The sequence below is a fragment of the Aptenodytes forsteri genome, unplaced genomic scaffold, assembly GCF_000699145.1.
Source record: "Aptenodytes forsteri isolate BGI_AS27 unplaced genomic scaffold, ASM69914v1 Scaffold380, whole genome shotgun sequence".
Taxonomy (NCBI): domain Eukaryota; kingdom Metazoa; phylum Chordata; class Aves; order Sphenisciformes; family Spheniscidae; genus Aptenodytes; species Aptenodytes forsteri.
The window spans coordinates 660,134-671,600 of record NW_008794212.1 but is presented as its reverse complement, the minus strand read 5'-3'; the positions used below and the strand labels follow the sequence as shown (position 1 = coordinate 671,600).

General features: G+C 37.0%; 1 protein-coding gene across 3 annotated transcripts in view; it reads left to right on the top strand.

The window, feature by feature from the left end:
- Window positions 1–11,467, top strand: part of ORC4 (origin recognition complex subunit 4) — a 23,105-nt gene that overhangs the window by 4,663 nt on the left and 6,975 nt on the right. For 2 of the 3 annotated variants that reach the window (XM_009285273.2, XM_009285266.2), the window contains exons 4-10: window positions 1,411–1,501; window positions 4,051–4,126; window positions 4,537–4,622; window positions 6,761–6,809; window positions 7,339–7,490; window positions 9,383–9,556; window positions 9,877–9,963. In XM_009285273.2, the coding sequence (XP_009283548.1) occupies window positions 1,411–1,501; window positions 4,051–4,126; window positions 4,537–4,622; window positions 6,761–6,809; window positions 7,339–7,490; window positions 9,383–9,556; window positions 9,877–9,963 (715 nt within the window). Of the gene's footprint in view, window positions 1–1,410; window positions 1,512–4,050; window positions 4,127–4,536; window positions 4,623–6,760; window positions 6,810–7,338; window positions 7,491–9,382; window positions 9,557–9,876; window positions 9,964–11,467 lie in introns of all 3 variants that reach the window. The other variant, XM_009285282.2, reaches the window with a different exon arrangement.

The window sequence follows — 11,467 nt, the reverse complement described above, 5'->3', positions numbered from 1 at the left end:
CAGTTGGCCTTGGCCCATCGATCCAGCCTGTCCAGGTCCCTCTGCAGAGCCTTCCTACCCTTGAGCAGATCAACACTCCCGCCTAACTTGGTGTCGTCTGCAAACTTACTGAGGGTGCACTCGATCCCCTCATCCAGATCATTGATCAAGATATTGAACAAGACCGGTCCCAATAATATAGACAATAATACTATCCTAATAGTAATCCTTTTACAGATGCAGGTCAAATTCTGAAAATAACAAACACGTATCTAAAGAACTTGTTTTAAACAATCAATTTTTCCACAAGTAATTTGATGCAAGTTGAATCACCTGGTATGAGCATTAGTTTCTTTTCCCTTACAGGAAGGAAAATAACATTTCTGTTATTAAAAAAGTGTAGTGTAATATACATGCAGAGCTCACATAGACATGTTTATCGTTGTGAGAAAATGTATTTCTATGATGTTAGTGTTCTACAAAACAAGCCTCCCCTCTTTATACTGGAATTCTGAAAAACAGTTTACAGACTATTCTACTTAATATGCCACTGTTGATCAATTATACTGGAGAGAAAACACAATGAACTTCCCAGCTCTTAGTTTTTCTTTCCCAAGATGTATGTAACTATAACTCTTGGTTATAGTTAGCTCTCAAATAATGAACAAAACCACATGCGTTTGCTACAGCTGTTCCACGATGACTCTATTGCTCCTTTAGAAGCAATTGCATGATGTCAATATTCTAATAAAAAAAAAAAAGGCATATTAAATGTTTGCATTTGTAAACATTTGGGAATTGGAAGTGTCAGTAGTTTTTATAAGTACTTTAAATGTGGTACTAGATGATAAGTCTATCTGAAGATAACTTAGAGTTGTTCTTTGTTCCTTCTTTTGAGCGGGAATAGAATATGAACTTGAAGTTCAGTATTGCTGTTACTGTTCACAAGCTTTGAATGCCTAAATTTAGCATATAATCAGTTTTATGAAGATTCTCAAAATGCATATATTCCACTAGAGTATTCATTTTTACTGGTGTCAAGGTTTTCCTTCAGTATGTTTGCCAGTCTTCCTTTTTCGTGAACTGTAGTGGTATCACAGAAAGCAATCTGTTTTGGGTATGTTTTTTTTTTAAAGAAAGAAATAATTATTGAAGTCTGTCCTTTCATGGTGGAGAGTTGTAGAACTTTATGAATTAGTGATACTCCTGACTTCTGCATGTTTTAATATTTTAAAGTATTTTAAGAGAGCTGATCACTCAGCTCTTTGTACTTTATTGTATTACATTTTGCACGCCCTGAGTGTTGGCTCTGAGAGCAGGCTGAAATGTATCAAGTTTTCTCTTACGTTCTAAAGATTCTTTGAATTTTCCATAGTTTCACTGAATGTTGTCCGGTTTGAAGTTTTTAACCTATTGCTGTTGTCAACACAGACACCTGCTGGAACTGCTGAAAAGAACTACAGTTCATGGAGAAAGTAATTCTGCCCTCATTATCGGACCCCGAGGATCAGGAAAGACTGCGGTATACACATGTATTAAAAGTTTATACAAGGTCAAATTAAGCATGACGTAGATAACCTCCCCGAAGTCCTGGGAGCTTTTGGAGCTAAATTTTCATCTCTGTTTTTGAAGAGAGAATTGCTAATTGTTTACATAGAATTCCGAAACATTCTAGGACTTCCTGTGAGCTAATTCTGTCGAATAACAATATGGAGAAATTGGTTCCCTAACAATCTTCTGAAATTTTTCAAATGCTGAGTTCCTAGTGATTTTGTAAAATAGAATAGCTTCATGTGCAGCTGACAGAAACATGTACCTGTCCATCCCTCACGATGACTTGCAGAAGTATGCATGGTTTTGGAATTCTTTGCCTGTCTTCACCAGGTTTCGTGACATGCTACAGGTACCCAAATCATGTAAAATGGAAATAATTTTATCAGAACAAGTTGCATTTGTAGTTCGGTGATCTGACTACATCATGGATTCTGCCTTCTTTCAGCATTTCTCCAGTTACAATTCTGTAATGGCTCTTGCCACAGAGGAGTTCATCTTTGCAACTAAAGTCACGTTTTGCTTACTCTTTAAAAGTTAACCTGCTATTGCTATTGGGCCTCCGCTGTAAAAATGACTGAAAAGATCCAAAAACTGTAAAAGGAGTAGCCTAAGGGGTGGATTTCTACATAGCTGTTTATATGTAGAGAATGGTAAGGTATCTTAATACTGTTCTAAACGTGTCAGAGAATATTGTTACCTAAATTGCTAGGAGGTGGAATGTTGTATGGTAGTTCTGGTTTACAAGTGTAGGTTTTGTATTTTAAAGGAACTCTTTTTAGTTGAGGCATGTGAAGGGATGACATCTAGCTTACCTGTTATATACTTTAATATTATGCAAACACTTAAGTCTTTTATGTTTACATGAGTATATAATGTGATAAATAGGTTGGCTGTTACTGCAAAAAGTATTAAAGATTGAAAAACTACAAAAATTACTTCAGGAGTCTTCCCAAGCTTTTAAATACAGTTGAATAGAAAGAAATTAATAGATGGTAAACTTATCCATGATACAGCTGACACCAATCATTCTGCCAATTTGTTGATAGCTTGCTTGTTTTCCATTTCAAAAACAGTCAGTATTGTTACCTTCTTCTGTTCCCATGGCGCTTCAGAAGAAGGATAATTGCCAAAATACTATGGAGTGGTGGTGGGGAAAGAGTTGATAAACCAGTGACGAATAAGGTTTCCTCCACCTATGTACTTCCTGCTAGTCTCGAACTGGAGTTTATTTTTCCTTTATTAGATTTTTGGATTTGTAAGTAAGCAACAAGCACTCTCATAGCGCAGAAAATAGTTTTTAGATTTTCTTGTATTTGCAATGTAGACTTTCAAGGTACAACTGAGACTGTGGGACAAGGGGCTAGCCAGAATGGATGGCATCTGCTTATTGGGCATAAACTTGAGAAACCAAGGGAATGAGCTTCTTTTGTTCCAAGTATCCACCACAAATGTTGGCACCTGTAGTAGGAGTCTCACTGTATCTGCTTCCAAATACAATATCAATAGAAAAGTATAGATGAGCTCTATACTGCAAGCAAATTGGAGTAAATGTGAAAGTTTTAAAAAAACTCACAAGAGACAGATCCCTCAAACACCACGTGCCCCCCATCACCAAAACTCAAACTATTTTTATTATTTAATTAAAGTTTAAATTTTCTTCCAAACCTTTTACATAAGGATAGCAAAGATGAAAATTTGTGATCCTTCTTGCCAGAATATAAATAAGCAAATCATGTATGCCAAATGAATGATTTTCTTATTTTACATCGAGTGAAAGATGTTAGTTCTCAAAAAAGACTGCTGGAGACAAGAAAATTGTATGCGTGTATATAAGCGTGTATGTATGCATGCATACACGTAGATGGGAGCTGCAAATTCTCAGCTGAGGAAGCAAAAGCAAAGTAGCAAGTGAATGAAGAGTTAACATTTAATCTACTTACATGTATTTTAACGCAAGTTCCTTATGACTTTTACCAAGAACAAGTTCTTGATGGACTGTAAATTTGGGACCCCTAAGTTTTATAAGCAGGAGTTGATGTAATTATGTGCAATTTAATTTTGTCTCATGCTTCCTAACTTCAAGAGGAAAAGAATAAGCATAGTGTCTTTAAAGATTTAAAGTAAAGATTTTTGTTCTACAGCACCTGATGAAGCAATGAAGCCAAATACTATCCTAACTCAAGAGACAAATCCTCTCGCATCTCAAACTCGTAAAGCTTTTTTTGATTAACGCAAAAGCCCTAGATATTACCCCAAAAATGAGTGACTAAAATACCGCAGGCATTTTTATATTTCTTTCCCTACTAATTCAGCAGGATGAACAAATGTAATTGCTACAGTCATGATAGTGAATGCGAAGTTGTCATTTTAGTATTTTAGTCTTGAAAATACTCAAAAACATTGTTACCTAATGAAACTGTACATACTGTTTCCTATCTGATAATACCTGTTTGTACACTTTTCTTACTGTTAATACATTAACCTTCTTACAAAGAAATTACATATTTTTTTTCCTAGTTATTAAATCATGTCTTAAAAGAGCTCACAGAAATGAAACGAGTTAGAGAGAACCTCTTGGAAGTTCATCTGAATGGCAAGTAATACAGCGTTACTCAAATGTTATGTTATATTCAGTTGCTATATATTGTATGTACTGAACAAAAATTTTGGTTTCAGCAATTGTAATCTAGCCGCAATTACGGACACATTTGTCTGTGAGCTCCAAAATGCCTTTCTTTGTCTCTCTCTATATAAAGAGGACTTTTGTGCTTTTAATGACTTTTCAAAATGTTAAAAATCAGTTCAGTTGAGACTTTCAATTGTTTTAAGTAACTTCTTATTACATATGGAAAATTACTGTCTAGTCTTAATTTATAAAAAGACATAGCTTTGTAAGGCTGGAAATGGGGAGAAGCTTCTGGATGAGTTTCTAGTGGCTGTAGATGTGGCCTCTTGGAGTGAAGGAGGATTGCCAGTTCTTCCTGAAAAATCATTTTCTTTCAGGGCTTCTGCAGACTAATGATAAAGTGGCCCTGAAGGAGATCATCAGACAGTTGCACCTGGAAAATGTGGTTGGGGATAAAGTTTTTGTAAGTATCACCTTTATTATACTCTTCGCTTATCTCCCTCAAAAATCCTTGCCTGGAAAACTAGCTTTATAGGATGCACCTTGTTGAGACTGAATGGGCTTTGAGAGTTTATTAGCAAAATTGTGATGGCTGGCTCAGTCTTCACAAAGCTTTCTCTTTTAAAATATTTAATAATTGATAACAGTAGTGAACTGTGGCAACATTTACCTGTGAAGACCCTGGTTTACAAACACTTCAGGCATGCCAACAGATACTTATGTTCTACACAAGTGCTGAACGTTACATTTTGCTAGTTGAGCAATATTAATGTGTCCTGATACTTTTTCAAAAAACATCAACTTTGACTTAGAGAAGGAGGAAGAACGGAAAGGCTCTCTTAACATCTACTTCAAGCCTCTAAATGAAACAAACATTAGGCATTCCGAAGGGTAGAGTATTTTGGAAACATCAGCTTTAACATTTCAAGACAAAGAGTAAGCAAGTTAACCAGCCAAAAAGCAGTATCTTTAGTATATTTGCAACCTTTTCTAATTCATAGGGAAATCTATCCAGGCTTCTTAGAGCCTTTCATTTTGCATAGAATTTCTATTAAAACATTTGCTTCTATTGACCTTTTCTCAAAGATAAGAAACTCATTTACATTAGAACTAAAGTCAGTAATAAAGAGAATAACTGAAGTGTTTCAGATTAAATTTCACTCATTTGAGTGTGAAATAAGTTGGGGTAGTGATCTGAACTGCCCTGGCTGTTGCCTGTTATTCAGTGAGTGTTCTTGAGAGGCCATCTTCTGGTACGACAGAAGGTCCTTCTGAGCATCATCTCCTCCTTTGCTCCCAGGCAGGGCCTTTGAGATTGGCAGAGTTTACATAGTTGTGAGTCATGCGTTATAGCGATCCAAGTGGCTAAAGCAGAATTGTGAGAGGGGAGAAAGGTGAAATCTCAATAGATGAGGTTTATTTTCATCAGTTGCGTTTGGAAAGCTTCCAAAGAGGTAAGGTGTTACTACTTAAGTTAAGAGAAACCACAGAACTAGGTTAGAGGTGGTGTGGAATACAAGATGAAGTGTAGATTGTGGTTATTAGGCTTTATTACCCTTTGGAAGTGCTTGGTGCTTGGACTGTGCTTTGGTTTCCTACTTATCCCAAATGATTTTAGATACAGAGAATGGAAAACCCTTTCTGGTGCTGAGCTAAAATTTTCCCAAATACAGCTGCAGTAATAAAAGGAAATGGCAAGTAGTTAATTTCAGCATAGCGGTTTGAATGAGTTGTCTTTTCAACAGAGAACCGGAACAACCTTTCAAGGTCTACAGTTCCACTACCAAAATGCTGGAGGCAAAACTGGACTTAAATATGCTTAATTCCCCTATAATTTTCCCCGTTAAGTTATTGTGGAGTACTCCGTTAAACTCTTAGCCATCTAATCCCTTCGGCTGCACACAGGCATGGAAACATAGTGATTTGCAGGAATGTCCTTACTTCTGTCCATATAACCTTTTCCTTTCTTAGCTTCTGCAACTCACATTCAGAGAGTGAATTGGCTTTTCTGCCGCCTTTGATAGGGCTTGGGGTCTTCAGTTGTAGTTATTTCCCATCTCACAACTTGTGTGCTTCAGAGGGTGGAAATGTGTGTGCAACTGAAGCAGGACAGTCGTAGCAATTCATTGTTTTCTGTCGTGAATGTTTGATGTTTTCATCTATCTAATAAGGTTGCAAATTAAAAAACTACATACTTATCATTCTCAGTGGAACACATTAGGTGGCAGTTTTTGCATGTGTGTGGATGGAAAATGAGTATGCAATAGCTATTTAAGGAGAGATAAAGCTACTTGTAAATTTAGCTTATTGTAGACGTTCTTCTGATCACTAATTTTTGCCTGTATGAGGCAATTAGTTTGGGGTTTTCAGGCTGGAAAAAAAAAGTGGATCAATGTAGAGTTAACTAGCAGTTTTTGTGTCCTGAAGAGGTTATGATTATACAACATGAAGTAACATTGTAAATTTTTGACTATGCACTGGTTTTGAAAGCAGGGTTTTAGAAGGAAATGGGTTTCGTTACATGCCTGAACTTGATGTAGTTACACAATTCTGAGAACGACATTGAAAATTTATTGTGAAACTTTTTTCTTCTCTGTGTAGGGCAGTTTTGCTGAAAATCTTGCGTTCCTTCTTGAAGCTTTAAGGAAAGGTAAACTCTAGTAGCCCCTGTTCTGAAACTGTGTGTGTGTGTTTGTCACTTGACTGAAAAGTTAGCATATACGTATTTCTTCATCTACTTGTACAAGCGGTGTGAAGAAATCTAGCCCAAGAATGTGTCATGGTTACAAAATGATGTAAAAAAATACGTAATACTAAACAAACATATACCTAACATAACTGAGGCTGTAAAGGCTTGCATGCGATGGTCAGCTATGCAGGACAGATTATTTTATCCAGATTGAAGCTATTAAAAGTAGTGGTTTTTTAAAAAATTTGCCATAGAGGTCTGTCTTCCCCTGCAACCAGAAATGGTGCTTGGCAGAATACCACAAAACCTCACCAATTTTTCAGTGTCTTTTTCTTTTTGCTGTTGTAGCAGTACATATGTGAAAAGGAGGGCTTAGTGAAAAGCTAAAAGAAAATATGTAAATTGTTAAAACCAGAAAATGTGAAAGCTGTAGAGGTAGAAGTCTGATGATGATGTTACCATATAGTAACTTTTAAAATTGCTATCTCAGGAGATCGAACTAGCAGTTGTCCAGTCTTGTTTATACTGGATGAATTTGACTTGTTTGTTCATCACAAGAATCAGACGCTGCTCTATAACCTCTTTGATATATCCCAGTCAGCACAGACTCCAGTAACAGTTATTGGACTTACATGTAGACAGGTAAGAAATTGCACTTTCTTGTTCAAAGTTTTTAGCTGTTTTAAAGAGACTTTTGTCTCAGTTGGAATGTTTTCTCCTCTCCTGGAACCTTAATTTGCTGAGAGACGTTGGAATGTTTTCTCCTCTCCTGGAACCTTACTTAATTTGCTGAGAGACTTTTCTCAATTATCCATTTTTCTGACTTTCGAATTGGGAAGGGGGGTGGGGGTGGGGGATAAAAAAAATTTAATTTGTGCTGAGAGCAAACGATGATGGCCAAAAAACTGCAAAGCCTTCAGTTTTACTGCTAAAGGAGCAGGTTTACATTTCTAAGGAGACACAAGACTGTTGTCCTATTTTACCGCAGAAGAGCCATATTTATCCACGTGGCCGTTTAATATTATACTGTCGTTCACTCTTTGGAGAGGTTCCTGGGCATTTCAGTTTCTTGGTCAGCAGTTGGCAAGAACAGACTTGTATTAACCTACAGTGTTTAAATCATTGTTCTGAGGACAAGGAATTTTTTTTTTTTTAAGCAAACACTTCAGTAGAGCATTTTTGCTATAGTATTAGCATGTTCAAAATAGATTTAGGATCCATGTTAAACTTGCTGTGATTTTTTTACAATGACATTGTAGGGAACTGTGAACAGATTATGTGTATACTGTGAAATAATTACTTTCTAACACTATGGAAGCTGATACTTTATAAAAATTATACTGTTTTTCTCAATAAACTGGATTGGTGATGAAGATAGCCGGGTTATGACAAGAAGAATAATAATCAAAATAATTCATCGAAGCCCGAATCTGGGGTTGATTTGGTTTAGGTGATATTTAGCTAGGCAAATTTCTGGAAGTTAATAGAATAATTAGCAGCTGATTTAGTAAATTACAATCTTTTGCTTCCTTACTGCCGCGAGTCTGGTATCCTCATCACCCATTATTTAGAACCCTGTATTGCTCTGCTTTTGAATGTAATGAAGGTAGAGTCTTCAGCAGCTGTATCATGGTTGTGGTGATAGCTGTTCCTTCTTGTTGTTTTTTTTTTTTTTTTCAAATCACTGGCCCCTGTTGCCCTGTTGACTTCTAAATCGAAAGGGGTCTTTATATTTTGCACTATTGGCTCTCTATTTATTCTTATCGCGCTCTTTTTGGTGAGTAATTTCAGTATCCTTAAAGCCTTTTTTAGTGCAAGTCAAAACACCAAAACCAACACGCAACAAACCCTTAAAAACCGAAAAGGCCCACCCAAAGTTCCTAGAAACTAGGGGTGTAGTCATTCTGTCCCGGTATGAGGTAGGGGAATAGTACTGTGTTTCTCTAAACGGGTGCATCCCATGGCTTCTTTCTGATGCCAGTCTATTGCTACGTGTTCTGAGCAAAGTACGCTTTTCTCTATTCTCTTCAACCAACAACTTGATGGCAGACTTGCTTAGTTCTGTGTGACAATCTCGGAAGATAAATATTGGCTCTCAAGTTTTTTTTTTTAAGCTGGATTCTTTCAGTCTGACAAAAGGCATGTGAAATGACAGCTGCCAACCTACATATCTACTAAATAGACAACTTGTCTAGAGCTGTGATAGGCTGAAACATCTTGAATGCAGACTTAAGTAACTGAAATATTTACATAATCTATGGAGAAATTTTGCTGGGTATCCTAGCAACTAATTATCCCCTATGATGTCGCGCATCACATGATTTGGGTAAATGGCTAGTTGTTAAGCATTTCAAGGCACATCAATTATAATAATTAGCAAAGGTCTTGTTAGAACATTTTAAGCCCGAGAATTTAATAATTCTTTTTTTTTTAAACACGATTTACTTTGGTGTTTTCTCTTGTACTTTTAACTGTAGCAAAGAATAGGCTAAATGCGTCTGCTTTTTTTAATTATTCTTGCTTTTTTTAACAAGGATATCCTGGAGCTCTTGGAGAAGAGAGTAAAATCAAGATTCTCTCACCGACAGATATATCTGATGAATTCCTTTGATTTTAAACAATACATTAGGATATTCAAGGAACAGCTCTCTCTTCCTGCTGAATTTCCTGATGAGTCTTTTGCACAAAAATGGAATAATAATGTTCAGGTATTTAAAGCTCTTTATACTTGGTTTTAGTAAACTTCTACAGTAAGACCAGTTTGTAAGTGTAGAGCCTTTACTGAAGATTAGTATTTCCTCTCGCTATTTGAGTTTGATATGGAATAAATCAAATTGTGATAGAGAATCTTTGCTTATTGAAGTCTGGAGATAAAAATCTTAAGTGCCACAAAAAAGACCAGAAAGTTAAGGTTAGACGTGAAGAATTGTATTGTCAAGCGTAAGCTGAGCTCTTTCTGAAAGTTAGCTAACTTATTTTTTCAGGTGAGTATGAAATGATTTGCTGAGGTGATTAATTTTTTTTTTAGCATCTCTCAGAGGATAAAACTGTGCAAGACGTGCTGCAGAACCTTTTTCACTTCACTAAAGATCTGCGCTCGCTTCATTTGCTGTTGGTATGTATTTGGATATGTATATAATAATCTGTAAACAACACTTGTGTTTTTCAAGCCAGTTAGCTGAGCTTTTCTTGAAACATCTTTTTATTGAGCGGGCTTTTGACAGTACTGGTCTCTTGCATGCTTTATCAGTCTATGCTTTATTAATGAATCCGAGTAGTTCCAATTTCTGTAGCAGTTGCATTGGGAGGAGGGTGTACTGTTTAATTAAAATGGTGGTGGGTTTTTGGTATTTAAAATAACTTTTGCCAAGTCTTTCCATTTATATCAAGCAAGACTGTAGGTGAAATGCTTTCAAAATATTCTTTCCTCTCTGAGATTCTTTTTGGTTGCTGGTGAATCCTGAAAACTGCTTGTACTAAAACCTACTTTTTCTACCTTTAAGTCTGTTGTTGCAGCCAAATATTCCTCCTCTTTCACTAAATCTGTCACTATGCTAAACCTGCTTCTCTTCATCAATGTCCGTCTTCTTCGAAGATGGATAAATTTTGGTGCCCTTGTTTTACTATGGTCTCTTACTGTATTCTTGCATCATCTTGCGCTCTTCACTTTGTCCTCCTCCTGACACTGTTAGGTTTTGTCTGTGTTCCTGGCCAATACTCACCTGTTTCTTGAGCTACTCTTGAATAACTCTCTGTATAGGTAGATGCACTTTCAACATAAAAGCACACGGTGCTGCATTTGGAGTAACTGTCACTTAGAGCTAAAATATTTGTTGTTGTCATCCCTCTTTCTACTCCTCCTTCTTCCTAAACCGTTGCTCTTGCTACGATGCTCCTGAGCACAGATTACTTGCGTTTATGGACTAGCTGCTCCTGGATACGTCTTCAGTAAGAGAGTTCCCATATATCTACAGTCTTGTTATTCACACAGAGGAAATGCTTTTGTTTTCTTTTATCACTTCCGATTTCTTCTAATGCAGAGTATCAGATAAAATAACTTTATGAACTGTATGATTAGGCACCACTTTGTTTGCCAGGGCTGGTTTCATATATGGAGTGATTCAGGTAGCCCAGATGCTGTCCTGAATTCATCTGTTACTGTGACGCTAGTCCAGGAAATGTGATCTTAATCTTTTAAATCTTGAGGTGCTGGAAGCTTGAGGCTACTACTCCCTAGAAATGCTGAGACGGAAGTTAATTCTGATCTTCCGGATCACCACATTGTCTGGCATCAAGGGCCTGAGGAATCTTTCAGAATTTTACTTGGTAGCTTCAGCCTTTCCCGGTTATCTTAGAATCAGAATAGTTTGGGTTGGAAGGGACCTCTAAAGGCCATCTAGTCCAACCCCCCTGCAATGAGCAGGGACATCTTCAACTAGATCAGGTTGCCCAGAGCCCCGTCCAGCCTGACCTGGAATGTTTCCAGGGATGGGGCATCCACCACCTCTCTGGGCAACCTGGGACAGTGCCTCACGGCTCTCATAATAAAAAATTTCTTCCTTCTATCTAGTCTAAATCTACCCCCCGTTAGTTTCAAGCCATTCCCCCTTGGCCTGACA